The 20,099-nt window shown below is 36.3% G+C and overlaps 1 protein-coding gene across 1 annotated transcript in view; it reads left to right on the forward strand.

The window, feature by feature from the left end:
- The window catches only part of LOC129004421 (tRNA dimethylallyltransferase-like), a 152,190-nt gene that overhangs the window by 23,406 nt on the left and 108,685 nt on the right, over positions 1-20,099 (forward strand). Inside the window, exons 2-3 of the mRNA XM_054433001.1 lie at positions 90-227; positions 7,502-7,806. Of these exons, the coding sequence (XP_054288976.1) occupies positions 90-227; positions 7,502-7,806 (443 nt within the window). The remainder of the gene's footprint in view (positions 1-89; positions 228-7,501; positions 7,807-20,099) is intronic.

Below are 20,099 nucleotides of genomic sequence, written 5' to 3' on the forward strand. Positions count from 1 at the left end.
GTTTCTTCCTCTTCTAATTCTCTAAACATAAATTTCTTTCCAAACTTGTTTCTTTTCTAACTTCTAAACATTTTGTTCGTCTGTTACAGGTGTACAGGGGATTGGATATAGTGACCAACAAAGTGACAAAGGAGGAACAGAAGGAGGTTCCCCACCATATGATAGACTACCTCGGGCCTGGGGAACCTATAAAGGTGGTGGACTTCAGGGATAAGGCGCTCCGAGTAGTATCCTTTATAAACATAGTGCGTGCTTCACTTAAGTAAGCACTTTGTGTACAGTAGGTAACTATAAGTTTAAATACATACAAAGTGAGTTTGTAGTGAGTGAGAATGGAGTGCAGGGACTCGTGTAGCTTTGATAATAAACTATTTTTCTTTAATCGGGGGCAATTATCGATTAAAAACCGCTTGGTATTATAAGACAACTAAAAGCAAATGGCTTTTTTAAAGATTTAATTGGTGGCCTGATTATTAGGTGAACACTTTAATTACACTTAGTCTTAATAATTCACAGCTATGCATAAGGAGGAATTTTATATTTTACTTTCAAATAAAAATGCACAAATTTTCCAACTTATGCCAAGAATATTAGTCTAGCTAGTTGGTAAGATATTAGCCCGTATGCGCTTCTTTTGATAGAAAAAATACTTTTTCAAAGGTTTTAGCTGTAAATAGTATCCATGTGGAATTTTATATATCCATATGTTTACGTTTTAATTAGATTTTGATTTTGAACAACCATTGATTTTTTTACATTTAAATGAAAAGTTTATCCTTTGAACTAGCTGCATAGGCCTACTTGACAAAATACATGTGTAGTTTAGTCAAATAACGTGCTCCTATTGGCTTATCAACACGTTAGATTACGAACAATACGGTTTTTACTCGATATCTAACGACCGACATTGAATGGAGACACAATTGCGCGGCAATATTGAATATTCTCCCGCCAATATCTGTATCGGTAGTATCAGATCCACGTGAAGAAGTCGAGTCACGTGGAGTGGAATGCTGAATGTCGCCTTGAAATAATAGTGTTGTATCACCTGTGGACACATTTGTGTTCTACATACTGAATACATACACCTACCTACTGTGTGGTATATACAGGGTGAATCACGTTAGGTGTCCACTATTGATTTCAGACAAACTGTTCGTCCCACAATGATTAAATTTTAAAAAATTCCCCTTCAAGCGAACCCTAAACTATATAGAACTATACAGTAATAGTTGTCAATACACAAATTTTGGTAAATTCAAAATTTGACTGTTCTTTTTTTTATAGCGGCTCCTTATGAGGTGACATGTTGGTACTACAGTAATTTTGAATACGTTTAAAAAAGTAGATGTCCCTGATTAAAAATGTTACATTGCTAATGAGCTAAACTTTACTTTGATATGCAATATTACAATATCAAAATACAAACATTAAGCAAATTACATAGTTAATTCTCAAAAAATTGAATGTGATTTTTATGAAGGATTTATATGAGAAAGATAGATTTTATATTTAAGTTTGGGCCACCTTGGCGGAAATGGTTTATAAAAATGTTCATTGTTAAACAGACTTTTGTCTTCAGCTGATCCATGAGGATGATAAATCTAATGGTATTGGATAGATAGCGTAAAAACTATATGTTCTCTTCTCACTCCGGAAATTTTGTAAAACGAAAGATCCTCAAGATATTTATACAAACTGCTAAATTTATTGCGTAGTTTAACAATGTTTGATTGGTTTACAGGATTTTTTTTTACCAATAATATGTTTACTCTCGATAACCAGTTATAGCTATTTATAATTCATAAAAAATGCATATGAAATTCTTTGTTTTCTAAACAAATGGATTACACAATTAATGTGTCGAAGAGACTATATCAATGTTTTTCATAAAGCAGCAATATGTTGCAAGGTTGTGCATGCCTTTTCGAAACTTAAAAGGTTAGGTAGTATTTGAGGGCTATATAGTTAATTGTAGAAATTAAAAGTAAATTTATCTCTTGGAAAGTTATAGACACATTCTTTTATTTAAGCCAACAAAAAGACAAATACAGTACTTATTATTCCACCTAGTACATAAAAGCGTGTTTATTTAAACTATCGTAATTTGATGTTACTTATTACTTTCACTCTAAATTTACACCCTCTATGTTCCTAAAGTAAACCCACCAAAACGCACTTTTGTTTGACGAGGCGACATTTTTTAACAGTTGTCGTTAAGTCGGAAGTTTGTGGGTTTTATTTTTGGAGTGTTAATTCCGACAAATGGCCTGAACGGAATCCCCCCGCTGTGATATACAGGGAACTTATAACCTTGTCTATTCTTGTGCCCAGAAACAACGGTGGATATACGAGCTGTTTTACTTTGGTCGAGATGTGTAGGTTTGCTGCTGAAAGGGTTAAGCAACTTACAATAGTGTTTGAATTATGTAATTGACCTTTACACTACAGGAGGAAAAGATTATGGGATTTTTTGGAAATATTTGCTTTTTTGAATATAGCTGTGTCAGTTAATTTGTAATTCTATGGAACCATATTATGCTAATGTAATGCACCATTAGAGCAGGTTTGCAGCTGGAAGGGTTGTTTGAGTGAATGACACAATAATGTTTTATATATTTGATTGTAAATTTCTGTAAATTGTTGAGAAAGACATTGATTTTTAATATTTGTGTATTACTTATTTAAAACTTACTTACTCAAGTTCCCAAACGACGAACACAATACACTACAATAGTAATTTGTGGGACCACTGAAATGTTTTGTGTAATTAACCGATTGATCGTTCAATATTTTCAAAAAATATATTTTTGTGTTTATCGTGAAATATTAGATAACGCGTATTGGATCTGCCTCTTGAATTGCACAATTCCATTTAATCGCTGCAGTTTTATTGATAAAAGTGTACTTCACAATACGTTGTTACCATCATTCATAAAAAAAAATAAAAAAATAAAACAATGTATGTACCTTGTTGTGTATTCGACCTAGCTTCGTCTCTAATTTTACACCCCAGTCGCCGTTGTGTTTTGACGGGCAAGAGTCTGGGAGTAAAACGAATTCAGTGTTCACCGATTGTGAGTGAATGACGGCACTTAGTCATTTCAAAATTACTTAAGTCTGTCTCAGTAGACGTCTTCTAAGTGGAGGGTGACTTGGGACGTGACGACAGCTGATTGATTACAAAAAAATATTATCTAGAGTATTGAAAAACGTTCGCAAAATCACTTTTGAACACTAAAGCAAAATCGCAAATACTTTTGACTATAGGTATAGATAAAGGGATCGCAAATACTTTTGACTATAGATAAAGGGATCGTGAATATGTGACCAGTTTTTGAATAATAACATATTTTTTTTCAACGATGAAAAAATGTTCAAGCTGTGAACAAGGCTGGGGGTAGCTGCGTGAATAAAGTGTTCGCCACTAATATTAAGAACAGAAAATTATTGACCATAAACAAAAACAGATTACGTCACTGACTTGAAAATAAACATGTTTTTATTAATATTTAATTGGAACTGTCAACAATTGTTACGGAACAAACCAGCTATTACGGCTATTAGTTTGGATATTCGGACCAGTGATGTAATTTTTTAATGTTAATAATCCATACCGTTTCTGTTCTAATATTCGTTGTGTCGCACGACAGTCAAAAGGCGTTCGATACTGGGAAGTCAGTATTTTTTTATGGTTTGCAACTAGACATAGAACTAGCTAACCGTCACCATTGGACTTCAATAAATAATGGTCGTGACTAGAGAAAAGCTGATATTTAAACAGTGAGTCAATGTTATATCGACACATCTCAATTCTTCCCTCACCGTTCATTTCATATCTAGCTTTAAAATACTTAACATTTGGGCGACTATCTTTTAGATGATGACATGAATATCGATACAAATTTGTGATTCCGACTTTTACTAACTCCTTAAGGTAGTAGGGGTGTATTAAAAATGGCATACTGATAATGTTTTTTTAAACTAGTGTGTGTTAATATTATAAAACACTTTGGAGTGAATGGAACAAACAGAAACAGTGGTGAGGGAGATCCAGCATACTTTGTAAGATTCTATGCTACTATACTAAACACCGTCCTGTAGAGCTGCATGTTTAAATATCTCCCCCGCCATGTAGCCGTGCTCCAGCTGGTGTTAGGTGACACAGTGACGGAATTAGCCTTGATGAGTCACGGACCGTGCATGGTGCATCTCTGGTGCAGTCTATCTCCTCATCTTCCCCCACACAACACGGCGCGTCTCTTCAACTTTGACGTCACTAGGCGAGAATACCTAGCGTAGCAGCTGGACCGTGCCTTGGTGCAGTGTGGGTGTTAAATGTCATTTGACGGTCCACCGGGATTGTGCCACTAGGGCCAGGTAGACACCGGCAAAGCGCCACTGCTAAATCTTCCCCTCCAAAAACGCATCGTCATTGCGCCAATGCGGCATTTCTTCAAGTTTAGAAAATACTTCAAGTTCATCATTAGTTTCTCCCTTCATCATCGGGTTAGGCTAGGTTAGGTTAGGTTACATTCCATCTTCCGCCCGATTATTCCGGCTAACCGACTACCTGGGGTAGCGTCATAGAACTACAACAAGGTAGCGTTGGCGCAATCCCGGTGCGTGCCAGGCTGACCTTTTAAGAACCCTCACATAACTGGCGCAATCCTGGTCTACCTCTTAAATCGGCCGTGGCAATGTCGGATAAGCGGAAAACATAATATGATAAACCGGAAATTATATGCAAAACGTAAACATTATGCAAGTTATTGGATTTAAGTTTCTTCCTTGCTTATATTATTTAGAGCACAGGAGCTCGGAAAACTAAGGAGTGGATTAACAAATTATAGGCCTTTAACTTGTAACTTGACATACAGCTGGTGATGGGCTTCGAACTGATGGGGTTTTGGCTGTGGGGTAGTTGTATACAGTATCCAAACCGGGTTAATGGAATCAACGAGTTTTAAGGTCTTTGGTGTAAATTAATCCATTCCTTGGATTTAAAATATGCATATTTTTGTAAGGACTTAAAATATATGGGGGTTTCCATCTAATACAGAAATTTGTCCACGCTGTAGGTGAGTCCGTACAAGGTGTTTTTTGAACCACTGGATATCTGCTACTGTATGTACTTGCTATTTATGTACTTGTCGGTTAAAACGTTCTTAAGTTTTTAGGTTGAGTTGTAGTCACAATCTATTTATGGGTTGATGAAAATACAACGCAATAGGCTTCGTTACATAGTTCTTTTAAAATAAAAGTAATAAAATCGTTGTGATGTCATTTTTAAACAGATGGATTTAGGTTCTGATTAAAATATCTTCTACAGTTATGTTATAAATACACCTGAGCTGTATATACAAAAAATGTATAATTTACATGTCTTTCTTCTCCCTCCACAAGTATGTAATGTATGTATGTAATGACTGGGTGTTGTTTATTTACGCCACAGCTGTTTCTACAAGATCTATGGCATTAAGTTACAATTTTAATAGTGCTTCGCAACCTGGTTGCATAAACATCTGGTTAAACATTATCAGCTGTTTTATTTTTCTTTATTGTTTACCGCTGGTTGTTACTTGATAACTTAATCAAGAGCGTAACAATCCGGGTTGTTTACGAGGACGTAAATTGTAGCTTATTCCAAAGACGGATTCCGGTACCGTATCTAAAACTTCGATCAAAATATTGACCATTTCGATGGCCTGGTTGCCGCTTGAAGAACAATATTATACAATCTACTAGACCGTTGAAGAATACCTTCTACTTAAATTAAGATAAGTGTGGATTATGGTATCTTAGAAAATCAAAATCAAATGGAAAAACAAAATTATTCCCTGGTTCTTCGAAGTCCTTGTCGCTCAAGGTTCCTTTTACATAGTGATGGTTTACCTTTGGATACTAAAGTTGGCATTCCATCCAAGGTTCAGCCGTTCCCAGTTTTTTTTTTTTTAGACACTGGTGTCTATAACATCTTTTTTTCTTTTTTTTTGTTTATTGGGTTAATTGACGTGACACAAACGATGCTATAGCTTACAATAGGCTGTCCTATCAGTTCGACTCGGCTAATATAATCGCATAGGTATTGTACTGAAAGCAGTAATTTACATCTCAGCACAAATCTGTCTGTGGCTCAATTCATCTACTTTCTTTATGATGAAACAAATGTCAACAACTCCATGGAGTTGGATGTCTAGTTCTTTCAATAGTCAATGTCTCATAGTCTTTAATTGTTTGTCTTTGGGCAATCAACATATCTGTATAGCAAATTATACAAAACTTTAAAAAAGAAACTAGGATTTTGATTGTTCAATTTAAATTCAACTACTGTAATGTAAATGTTCTTCGATGTAACGCGACAAACCCGAGTTCGCTGAATAGTATCAAATAAAATAAATATTAAACCAGTTGAAAAACTGTGCACAGCTATCTAGAACTGATATCCGTCTCTTTCACAAGATTGCTACTACCATTCCCGCCGGAAGCGTTATCAATGGTCCAGGAACTCCCAACTCCCTTCTGTGTGACCTAGTGATAACAGCTCCAGGATATGACGTCTGTGTTATCAGTCATGCGACCATGACTGTTCCGCGGAGACATTTGCGAGAGCGATTGTAACATCCTTGGAACTACTTGAAAATCCCGTTCTTGAAATCTGATCGATCCAGATTGCATTGCAAACATCAGTCTAGTATTGATGGTAAGAAATATTGACTCAGAGATAATCTCTTGATAAGTAGCAGAATTTATGGCTTTAGCTATTTTTGTAAGTATATGCACTTTTAACCAAACTACCGAATTGAGGCTGTTAGCAATGAGTTTGTAGCCGAATCTATTAAACATTGCACCAAAAAACGAGAGCAGGACTTCTATCAAAATTCATTATACATCTTCATCAGTTAGGCTTTTCAACAAAATATCCTTAATGACCTCTAGGTTGTGTTTTGCTCCCTAAACTAGTGTCACAACCTGTTGGTCTATTCCTTCAAAATGTTTTTGGTTGGAACTTTCAATCACAATACTTTCTACGCCTTTATTTAGTTTTACCTTCCCCAACATTTTCTTACTACATCTTGAGTTAGCTCTTTAACCAAAATACTTTCCCTAATATCCCAATCAGTAATTATACCAACATCAAAATGTTTAGTATAATAATTTGAAATAAGCCTTGACCTGAAGTTTTTTAACACTAGCTAACCTCTGCCTTGCAGGGGTTCTAAAATTCGCCTCCATCAAACATGTTTAAGACTGTTTTCAGCAAGACCACACTTAACCTTACCTATTTTTACAAATGATTTTCAAATGCTTTTCGTCACCTCTTCAGTGAACTTTTATTAGTTCTAAAATAGGCCTACTTGAAATTTATTTAAAATCCTTTTTAGTTTGTAAATCCAAATGCTTCTATAGTTACACCCAACTATTGCTCACAAATCGCCAAATTCATTATGTTCTTATGTTTTGTCAAAACTATGTTGAAACTTCCCTTAACCATTACCAGATAGACGATCTCCAACAACGCCGCAAAGTCCCGGTGATCGCCGGGGGAACTTACTACTATGTGGAGTCCCTCCTGTGGAACTTCCTCATGGACGCGTCTCCTCCTCCTCAGAAGCGGCCGCGCCTGGATGTGAGCGGTCTGGGGAACCTGAGCTACCTGATCGCAGACACAGGTGACAATGTGATGGTGGACCCAGTGGAGAAACTGGCTGCAGGAGACAAGGAGAAACTCCACCAAGCTCTGCAGAGTGTGGATCCTGCAAGAGCAAATGAGTTGCACCCGAACAACGTCAGGAAAGTTATCAGGTAAGAATCAGAAAATGGCAGGGGTGGATTGTTTATTTTGAAATTTCTGTTTGGTATGTTATGTACGTGTCGTTATTTTGCCGCAACGTTTTTGTAGGAGATGAGCTCACTGAGGGTGTTAGATCTTCGTCTTCAACAGCTTTGCCGTACCAATATGTCTTCTGTTTTGTTTCCACGTCTTCGTTCTGATTGAGGACACATCACAACAGAAACATTTGATCATTGTTAGATTTAAGAAATGTATGCGACTCCTTCTTTGGTATATAGTATTTTTGCCAAATTGGATGGTTAATACTCTTGGAGATTCAGAGGCCTCGAATCAGACATGTATGTGGGCAGAACTCAGACTAAAAGTCATGTAGTGTTGTTGCCTATCACCGTTACTACTGGGTAGGCTCAATCCCACAATCTCTCTGAAGAATAATTAACTCAAATCAAATAGCGAAAGTGTAAACCTAGGCAAAGCGGACTGATGGTTTAGCAAATATTTTCGGTCTCATTGTTAAATCTTGTGGTCTCTTGATCACAAGTGTTACCTACATGTGGTTGGGAAGTGGAAGTATATAAATAAAATATTAAATTCAAACGTTTATTCAAACATTTAATTTCACAATATATTTATTTACTCGTATCCAGTGAACATTCTAAACTTCATTTCCAACCGAGACTAGAACCACACACCAACTATTAATTGAAAGAATGTTCCAAAGATTCCACTGGTTGTAAGACAGCATAATTTACAACTTACGATAAGACAAGTAAATAATAGTTGAAGAGTGGCCTGTAATAACATTAATGTTACTACATATGTTGGTGATAAGCGGGTGGCGGCTGCCCTCGTGACCTTGGTGTTTTTATCAGTCTTATCAGGTCTATGAACCAAGAGGCGCCCCAGTAACCCGTCTGGTTGTACTAATCGCGCGATACTTTGCATGCTCTCGTTACATTGTATCGCACTGATTGCAGAAAAGACTTGGTTGGAGAAATGTTTGGGTTGATAGTTGAATTTGTATCCTGTTCTTTATTTGTTTTCGGAAGTATGGATATTCTTCAACGCTGATTTTCGGAAAATGTGTTGAGATTGTGAGATTTCCTGGCTGGTTTTCTTTAAATCATCGTGTCTTCTACACTTTGGAGCATTTTGTTGAGTTAGGCGATCCTATTGGTAACGCAGAGGTTTCTGTGTGCTTCAGTCACACGAAGTCAAACTCTCTTTAGGTCACAAGAACTGGTCTAAAAGCTTATAAAGACAAATTTTCGGGAAACTTGGATGCTATTATTCCACCTTAGCTTCAGGACTTGAACTGGAAGCATTTAGCCACGAATTCAATAACCTTAGAAGGATAAAACCTTTTCATTATTCTTGCTCAAGTTCGATTGGTCTTGATGAAGTGCTTCACGTAGTAGCTCCATTTTTGAGCCTAGATATAAGAGCATGGCTAAGGTAACGGCTGTATCATAAATTAAGAATCCTTTCTCAATTGTGGACACGAATTTGAAGACATTTTGTCTACCCTTGCTATCCCACGAATATGTGTTGGCACATTTTTTGTCACAAAAACCCTAGTCCTAATTTAGCCTCAGGCACAGAAAACATACTACTGTTTTCTGTGCCTCAGGTCAAGACGAAACTTAACCCGCCCGAAAGGCCGCCCGAGATTGGCCATCATCCTCTCTAACTGGCTGAAGACGTGGTCAACTTGTGTGCTTCTAATCAGCAAACCCTTTTCCAACCCTGAAAATTAAGAAACCCCAGTTCGTACTCATCTATTCACACAGCAACCTAATGAATCGCATTTCCGCTACCCGCTTCAGTTCCCACCGTTCCGAGAACCGCGGTCAGTTTTTGATAGGGATTATCACCAGAGTGATACACCCGCCAAGGTCACTGATAGCGAGGTCGTGGGGTGAGATAAGGGTATCACCCCTTGGGAACTACCACCGCCCGCTCGTTAGTCAAGGAGCCGTTGGAAGGCGGCATCGTTAACGACGGTTTTGACTTGTGGCTCGTAAAACGAGACGTGGAGTCTCATTCTTCATCGTCGGCGCGCCGTCAAAGATGTACATTTTGCATGTTGTAGATCGTAAGTGGGAATTTGCTATGCTCAACAAAGAGTACTTAGCGTCTTGGACTCGATTTGTGATCCCATGATGAGTAGTTTACATATTTTATCCATTACTTACGGTATTTGTATTGAGTGGGGGTTTCTCTGAAATTTACAATTGGAAATGCTTAGTCATCAGAAATAGTTTGTGAATTTTTAATCCTGAACTATTTCAACTCAGATTATTCATAAGTTTCATTTTTGGAGGATTAATAAACTACTGCGCAAACACCATATCCCTTGTAGATATAAATGTGGAAAGGGTGTCGATGAGTAAATGAAAATAAATTAATTATATGGTATTGTTAAAATGTTTCATGACTTTGACGATTTAGTCTAACGAGTGAAAAGAACAATACTTGTATGCACATTTAACACTTTCTAATGTATTTTACTAACTGCGGCTTCAAACTATGTTTACAAATTATGAATTATTTCTTAGCTTGTGGGGGGGAGGACGCTAAACAGCATTTGATATTATGCTTATTCATACTAGTAAATTGTTAAAAGGTTTCTGTGTCCAAATATGAATAATTGGATTAACTGCTCTTAAAGATAAGACAAGTTTTGAAAGAAGTTAACCATGGCGACGAAATACAATTTTTGATTCGTGTCGCCTGAAAAGTCAGTGAAAGCCTGTGTTAATCATTGCTCTTGTGTGTGCCATTCTACTAAACCCCCGTAATCATTTTTGGCGGTCATTAGCACACTGAAAATAATAATTTTCTCTTAAAACGATCAGCACCAGTTAATAAGAGGAAGCGTCAAAGTGATATGACTATCCGTACTAAACGTGTTTCATGTTACTCTATCGTCAGTTTGGAGAACTCGGGAGAAGGAAATGGTTACTAATTTTAACCTAAAACAGGGCTGTATGCTAAAAAATATTAAGGGGTATGTATTCAAATAAAATTTTCCATTCGTTCAGTATTTAAATTAGTTGGCGTTCCTAATATAAATTGTATGTGTACTTTTAATAACTGAAACCAATTTAAGTAAACAATTTTTTATCTTCGAAGTGTTACAGCTTTTTTTTGGTAGTTCGATCTGGGGCAAATTAGTAACACTGTGGACTATGTTTTACTTAGGGCCATTGAAGATTGATATACAGTACAAATCTATGAGTTTAAAATCTACTCATTATATTATTCTCGGAGTGTACTCTTGATGTACTAGTAGTTGCTGTCATACAACATTCAACATTTTCACCATGGGGTTTTTAACCAAAACCACCCATTGCCACTGATCTATGCCCGGTGACCCAAACAGCGACTTACCCTATTGGTACAAGGATACAAGGCATATGGGCGGGGATAAGCTGTTGGTGACTGGTAACTGCAGTGGTAAAACAGTGGAGGTGGCCAATCTTGAACCAACATCTGGCTTATAAGCCGCACAACTGAGCTGTATTTACTGCTGAAAAAATCAAATTATATCTGATTGTCGACTTTGTGTTCATCTAATCACAGCTTGTAGACAATTTCAGTAATCTCAAGAACAAGGAAACACAGATAATCAAGCCACATACTACTGTACTCTTGTTTTCCTTAGATGTTTAAAATACAGTACGATCATTAGCTTCGCTTTGAAAATCCTTCAAATCGGTGACAATAGTGAAATGGGTCGGCAGTTTGTTTGATTTATTTCTGGCAACAAGGCCTGACTGCTCGTGTGCACTTTAACAGTAGGCTTTACAACAAGTACTCTGGGACAAGGTCTTGTGGCTTAGTTAGGAGCTAAATGTGTAAGTCTGGAATGCGTTTGAAGATAGTGTCCTCGCAACTTACAAGATAAACGGGCACGGTCATAAATACTTTAAACATGATATAGTAGGATGTCCTAAAGAGTCAAGCAGGAAAAATACGTTAATCGATGTGAAAGGTTGGTCCGTTAAAAATCGTAATTTCCCCCCTCCCCCCCATACTTCACTTAATTTCTTTCACATTCGTCAACTTCTCGCTCGTTTTCATGATTGAAACATAAAATCTGCCAAAGTAACCTTTGCAAACAATAGGCTATTTGGAGGAACATACTTGCATTAGCATAACATCGTTCGTGAACGTGAGTATAATTTATATCTCATCGTTAGAAGATCTGATCGTGGTTTCATATTTATTTTTTTAAGTGACGTCGCAAAAGAGGCGTGATGGGTGAGAAATGCAAATCTTGGAGTTCCTCTTACGTCATTGTTTTCCCTATGTAATTTGCTGTGCTAAACATCTTGACTTTGGATTACACTCGCTGGCTCTTACGTATCTTTTGGCTAATCTTCTCGTGACCAACTGATTAATTGTTCTTAAAGGTAGGATTGTTTTGTGGATGCATTTGCTAAGAACATTTTCATTAGGTAAGAAGAAGGAATGGTGTAATTTGTAAATGAAAATTGATACCAGAGGTCTTATACAATTATGTAGGCCTACATGGTATATTACGAAGTAAATTATAATAAATCTTTACCCCTCCTCAAGTTATACAACCAATCACAATATACTAGACTCTAAAATAGAAATTATCTCCAAGTCAACAATGAACATAAAGACTTATATTACGTTTTGTTAATCAACGAAAACAATTTGCTTTTAAATTGTGAATAAAAAAACCCAAGAAAAAACAAGACTTCTGAGTGGGCGGGAGTCCAATCAATTAATGAACTTAATAAAAATCAAAGTCATTTGATTTCTAAATGGCACAATATTGTCGTACAAAAGCTTAATCGACAAATTGTTTCAGTTTTAAGATTAGAGTCAGTTGTAAATCCTCGATGTACCATAGTGTTTCTAAATAAACCATTCCGTCACTTCTAATTGACAAACGTTTATTAATTCTTGACACTTTATCATCGGTTCTCCATGCAGTCGACTATAGTTTCTTGATAGACTTGTCAATGAAGACTTTAAGAACTCGCCAACGGACTTCAGTTGATATACCTGTCAAGTCTTTTTACTGACATATGTTAATTAATTATTGACTTTCGACGAATGAGCATTCTTGACAGACTTTTCATTAGTTTCCCATACAACACTCGCCTATAGCTCATCGAAGACTTGTCAATGTTGACTCGGTAAACTCGCAAAGGATCATTTACCACTAATTTATATACTTGTCAGTTTTTTACTGGCATTTGTTAATTAATTCTCAATAGAGTCGTCTAAACTGGTCTAAACGAGCCGATCAGGAGCACGGCTGATTGCTCCGTGACAGTTACAGTTTGTCGGTTAATAGATGTCGCTGGCGCCACGGATGTATGTTCAGGTGCGCAACACAGCGACACATGTGTATACACAACTGTTGCGCTACTTGCCGCGCCACTGACTCCAACTTACACTATATCACCCACGCCCGCAGCGCTAGAGTGATTCATAATTGTTAATGAATGGAGTTGAATAGAGATGTGTCTAAATTACTGCTGGAAACATTTTAAGTTCAGTAGGTGCATTCAAATTGCGTTATCCGTTTCCTGATATCAAACCTAGAACAGAAGTATGTCATGTAGTTGTTACTATATTGACTTTACAGTAGTAAGAAGCTAATTGAAAATATAACGTTTAACTATTGTCTGAAAATAAACCGTATATATTTGGCACGCTCCTCTTGCAAAAGCAGTCCAATTAGGTTAAATCAGGTTAAATTTACTTAATTGTACTCAATTGTGTAGGCTATTCAATACTAATCCAAATAGGATTGACTGGAACGGTGGCGTGGTCCTGTAATCCCTCTACTGTACTAGGAGGTCACGAATTGTGGATATTTATGGACATGCACTGATGCACTGTGGATGCGATACTCTTGGTGTGTATTAACGTACGCACTATTGAATACTACGATTACCCGCAGTACTATCCTGATAATTAGACCAATTCGTCAATTACAAAGCAAAAATGTTGTTCGGATTCCAATATAAACTGTAGGTCCCTTAGTTGCCATTGGCTGTACGAGCTATTAATTAATGTGTCTAAGGAACATACACCTAGTCACTCACAAGACAAGATCGCGCCACTCATCCTACACTCATCCTTCACTCATATTTGGGTTAAAATTGGCGTCCCCATCTTAAATAATTGATTTAATTGATTTCTCATGAAAGTAATCTTCAACTATTCGGTATTTGTAAATTGTTTTTACTTATTCATCTTTCAAAATATATTAAGCAAATACTACGGCCTACTCGTCTGGTATGGCATTGCTTGTCCTCTGGCACTATAAACGAAGATTAAAGTACGTGCAACCTTAACACTAAAATGAGAGAGGACATTTTGAATCACGATATACTTTACATCAAAACCTCAGATTGTATAGAGTGAGAAGTCTACCTGCAATGTCCATAGTCAATGGTAACACTAAATACTGCTCATAAACGAGATCTCTTCTATTGTCAATTTTTCAAACTGGTAGATTGTTTGGAGTTCCCATTGTGGATGCACAGCAGTCTACCACTACGAGCGTAATTTGAACATCTGAATTGGAAAAAGTTCTAAAATTCCTGGTTTTGTAATTTTTGACCGCAAATCCCCCAAAATATGTAAATACCTGTTACAATAGTTGGGAGAACATCTTTCCCTCTTTTCCCTACCCAAATTACGCCGATAACAGCTAGTTCGTGTGGGGTCGAAGGAGATTTCTCTCAAAGTTTCGGAGATATCGGTGAATGGAACTCAGCGGCCGGTGTGGGAGAAAGTAAAGGGAATGCAGTTGCAAAATTAAGATCAGCTTTCTTGACAGGTATTTGACCTGCAATCATACATAACGCCCCGCCCTGTATGCTGTGCAAGTTGTTGCGAAGGTCATTAATATGGTCTGGGTGGGAGTGTACTTAGAAATGATCTCGTGTATCACTTCACACTCTAGATATATATGTCGTTGTGGTATGAAGCATTTTCCTCTATCGTTTAAATGTATTGTGTACCGTCGACGGATGAATGATTTGGATACTGAAGTAGACATTGCATCAATACGGACTTAGCTGAAGGGAAGTTTTTAATCGCAGAGTCTTTTATACTGTAGATATATTTTTCCTGCAACCTTTCATTCTATCATAGGATCTGACTGAAATATATTTTTTAATTTGGCGTGATTAAACGGTCGGTGTAAAAGAAAGAAAACGTAATTTTACAGCATCGTACTGGAAATAAGTTATTTATTTATTGTAATTAAATAGGAAATGGAATGTAAAATTAACTGTATTTTATCCGAAGTTAAAGGTTACGAGTCAAAGAATCCTTAGTAGAGGAAAACATTTAACAATTTTTCATTATTGTCTTCATAAATATTTATTGACAGTTTTTAAGTTATATAGTGTGAATTACATTCCTTTAATCGAGTGTCTGGTAGTTAGTGTCAAAGATTTTAAGGCATATTATGAACTCAAATTGCGTTAAAAGTCACATTTCACTTCTTCCGGAATCAACAATTTTATATTATTCATATCTTCTTGACATTTCCTATAAATATATAGTTTTTTTCGGTTTTTGGCCAACATGATGTAATTTTCAATGGCTCTTTAAGTATCTACATTAAATATTCTATTTACAGTAAAATCTATTTTCTTGTAAATTTTTATTGACTTTTTTTTAAAAATCTATAAAAAGGGTGCCACAACTTGCTTGAGAATATTTTTTACCATACGTCCTGTTGAAAACTGTCCATGGTTTAAAACCTCCGCATATTTTAAGATTCAAAAATCATATTTAGCCACATTATATGATATTTTCCTGTATACATTCCTGTAAAACAAACATTTTCAAATTCACTTGACAAGTTTAACTCAATATGATCTTTACTATACACTACCATTGACTATTGGTTACTGAACCAATAGTCAACAGTTGTATCAATAGTAAAAGACAATCCTTAGTACGATGGAGTTTCCAAACAATGGTGGTTGAATGTATAAATGCAACTTTGTCACCCAAGGCGCCCAAGGTCGCAACTGGTGCTTACGTTATCAGGTCAAGGTCGTCGCTTATCACACGTTAATCTCTTATCAGCCACGTATCACAAATTGCACCGTTACAATGTCTTCAATTGATCAAAAATTGTTTTTTTAAATAGTGAAAAATTATAAAATTTTGTTTATTTATTGAATTTTATATGGTTTTATTAAATTAGCTGTGTGACAGAAACAAAATTAATACCTTCATCCTAGTTTAATCAAAGTAAATTTAAATTTAAAAAATAAGATATCAACACTATTAGTTTTCAATTTCAAAAGGTCCACAAGTATCCATTCATCCACGGGACATTCGAAAATTAATCCTACTTCTTATTATCTTTTAGTCCTTCTTTGCAATTGTTGAGTTTATAAAGAAAAAGTGTAAAGTGTAAATTGCTCAATGACAATAACTATTTTGGATGACCTAACCCCGTGGCGTGTGGTTCACTGGCTCAAACCTTGATACATCGCCAACCTTTCATTCTTACCGAGTCGGAATTGAAAGTATTTTCTTGAGGAATTTGCTTGTAGTTTTTTGCCAAAGACTCATTACGTTAGTAAGTTTTAACAGTTCAAATGGCAATTGTAATATACAAATGTAAGCCTACCTTTCGTATTTGTAAAACACCATTTCGTATTTTTTTCTTTTAGGTATTTTTTGAAAACGTTGAAATCCTTTTTTTACTTCATTAATTACATAAGTAATAAATAAAATATGTCCTTGAAAACTTAAAAATTTAATAAGTCGTTCGTAAATAATATTATCGAAATCAGCAATACATTTTGAAATATACTGTTCCTGAATTTCTTTACTATTTCCAAAAGTTAGTTTAGTTCTGGATAAAACATGTTTTGCAAACTATTACAACATTGTTTTACAGTATTAATATTTTGAAGAAATGTTTTTATTAAGTGTTACATTTTTTTTCTCTGTAAAAGGGTATCTGGTAAATCGAAACTAGGATTTAACCTTTCTACTTTTTTATATTTTTTATTAAATCCGGGACGGGACATGAAAAATCATTTCTGAGACAAATTATTACCCTCTGCAAGATCCATTTTGACCCATTTGAGTACGGTATAAGGAACACAAAAAAGGAAACAAAAGGCATAAAAAACATTTATTTTCCTTCAATGTTCCAGCTTGAAATGTAAACCATCTTGTCGGATTCACGAGCTGTGCAGCTTTATAAAGCAAAATAATACTGTAGACTATTATTGTTGAACTTTTTAATGGCTAGCTGGTGTGGAGTACTTAATATCTCTAGTTTAATGGAATATGTAGTTGACACTCTTACCTTTACGATTTACCACCACCCACCACCATTCACCATTTACTTTTTTTTATCATCCTACTACTACTCATCATTATACTACTCTCAGACCTGTGGTAAAAGACACGGATACAGGTGGGTGTTAAATCTCCTCAAACAGCGTGTGCGTGTGCGTGTGTGCGTGTGCGGATGTGTCGGCGCTGGCCAGACGTTACGCTCTACATACACTCTGGCACGTGTCCTAAACATACGTCATCTCCAGACGGCGACATCACAGAGTACAGAAGTAGCCACACATACAGGTCACGTGACGTATCTGGTGTGTAGGAGGACCTCGATAACTAGTGCATATGTTACACTCAATCTCCGAATTCGGACAATGTCCGAAATTTCTACCCACTCCGCGATGTGGAAAGTGCAAAATACCCACGTCGCGGAGTGAGCATTTTATTCGGACATTGGCCGAAGTGAAATGCCCAGACCGCGTTGTGGGTAAATTGATTTACTCAAATGCCGAAGTCGTAACGTTCTTCGGCGATTGAGTAAATCCAAAATACCCACAACGCGATGTGAGCAAGATGTATTGCCAACGTCGCGTTGTGGGTATTTCTAGTTTGTGCAAACGCCGAATTCACGTTCAGACATTTCACCCCCACCATTTGCACTATTTGCGATTAGGATGGATGGACCTGCACATGCATTGGGTTTTCTTTACTGTTGCTGCCCTGTAGTGATACGCTCGTGATGGACAGTCATTATCACCGAAAAATTATCGCCGAATCAACCGCTTCGATGTCATAAGTATTGATGACAAAGAAATGTTAATTGAAAAAACAACTGGTGAAATGACAGATATAAAATATATTTGTTACATTGATCAAATGTATGACACAATTCATTCAGCTCACTTGCGAGTTGGTCTTAAGAAAGAGAAAGCTATGGAAGTAGAGCTTAAAAAGAAATTTTGCAACATTACCAGAGAGGTGATTAAAATATACTTGGATATGTTCGAACCTTGCTCACTGAAGAAAAAATCTCAAAGTAAAGGACTGGTCGTTAAACCCATCATTACTACAGAATTGAGTTCACGATGTCAGGTAAAATTATAGTTTTAATTTTTAAATCCTTTCGCTAAATTAGAGTGACTTTAGAATAATGTGTCGATAATTTAAAGAAAGATGTAACAAGAACTGTGTGATAATTTGTGTTTTAAGGTTACTCCTATTTAAGTAAAGCGGAAAAACACAATTTCAATGTATGTGTAATGGGTCTTTATTTGTTCCTATTCGGTGATTTGCTGTTTCTTTTCTAAAATGCTATTTATACATTAAATAATTATAATCAAAAACATAAATTTTATTTATTTTACCTAGTGATTGCTGTGGATTTCATGTAGATTTTTGGGTATACGGTAGTTTATACAGGCTATTCGGCGTTTGCGCAAACTAGAAATATCCACTACCCGACGTGGGCAATCACTTTTGCTCACATCGCGTTGTGGGTATTTTGAATTTGCTCAATCGCCGAAGAAGGTTTTTACTTCGGCGTTTGAGTAAATCAGTTTGCCCACAACGCGGTCTGGGCATTTCGTTTCGGCCAATGTCCGAAATAAAATGCTCACTCCGCGACGTGGGTATTTCACACTATCCACATCGCGGAGTGGGTAGAAATTTCGGACATTGTCCGAATTCGGAGATTGAGTGTAACACATACACATTGTCACATTAGACATGTATGATGATGAGTAGGGCCTTGATTAGAGTGCTTTTGAATTCCAGGTTCTTAATTCTAAGTAACCGCCAAGTGTTCTTAAAAAAAACACCACTCTGTATCTGACCATTCTGAAAAATCTCGAAATACATCGAACATTGCTTTTAATATATCAAACAATATAGCCCCACGTGGTTGAGCAGTTCCAGGTTCCAGCCAATATAGAGGGCTTATTCACATCAGATTATGCTATAAAATCGCCAGTATTTGCTGTTAAGAAAAATATTTTATGCTTGGAAATAATGGTGGTTTACCCAGCGACCACAGAATTAAAATTTTAACAGAATTTTAATTCTGTGGTCGCTGGGTGTACCTTAACAACAGAGGTTAAACATAAATGAATCTCCGTTCAGTATATTTTCCTTACAGCAGTGATACTCTTTTTACATAACCTAGATGGTGTGGTTCAAAACCTCGATAACAAGTCATAATGTTTGATGCATACTCCACTCTAAATATCTCACCCTGTCAAATTACACGCTGATTATTGACACAAAACTTATTCATACATTGAATTGAGATTAGAATCATTTTTCTGAATACAACCTCAGATGGATTTTTGATAGAACTTGAACTTAAACTAATGATTAAAATATTCGACGAAACAACTGAAAAATTATTATTTACGTTATTTTCAAATTTGGAGCATTTGCAGAAACAAATTTTCGGCAGGTATTTCGATCCATACAATACGTTTAAGCACTTGAATTCGACGAATTAACGGCTGAATAAATGATAGGCCTAAAGAGACAAACAATTGGGCTCTAATTAGCAATTAAGTGGATCAAGGATTTTCACAATAAGTTCACGGTTTAGCCACTGCCTCTTGTCATTGAAATAATTACATTGACACAATCACATTGGTCAGTCGCGTGGCTTAGTTAATTACAAGCACTAGCAACATAGTTAAGACAGGCGCTAAAGCTGTTGACCTGTTGTACAATTTTACTCGAGAGCTCTCAACTTAATATGTTATTTTACATGCTTTGTAATTTGTGTAAACAACTTTTACAAGTATTTTTTGCAAGTGAATCTTAAAAGTAATAGGTAGAAAAAGTCCTATCTAGTTTCATAACACTTAAATCTGGCTCCAGACTGCACATCTTCAGAATTGATTAGACATAAGTATATGAGTGGCTTTCCCAGACTACAGTTTGTTGTAGTTCTCAGAAACCTGGTGATAAGCAGTAGAGGAAATCTCTTATCTCTTTCAGC

This window comes from Macrosteles quadrilineatus, unplaced genomic scaffold (genome assembly GCF_028750875.1).
Source record: "Macrosteles quadrilineatus isolate MER2022 unplaced genomic scaffold, UCM_ALF_1.0 Scaffold_9__3_contigs__length_116548681, whole genome shotgun sequence".
Taxonomy (NCBI): Eukaryota; Metazoa; Arthropoda; class Insecta; order Hemiptera; family Cicadellidae; genus Macrosteles; species Macrosteles quadrilineatus.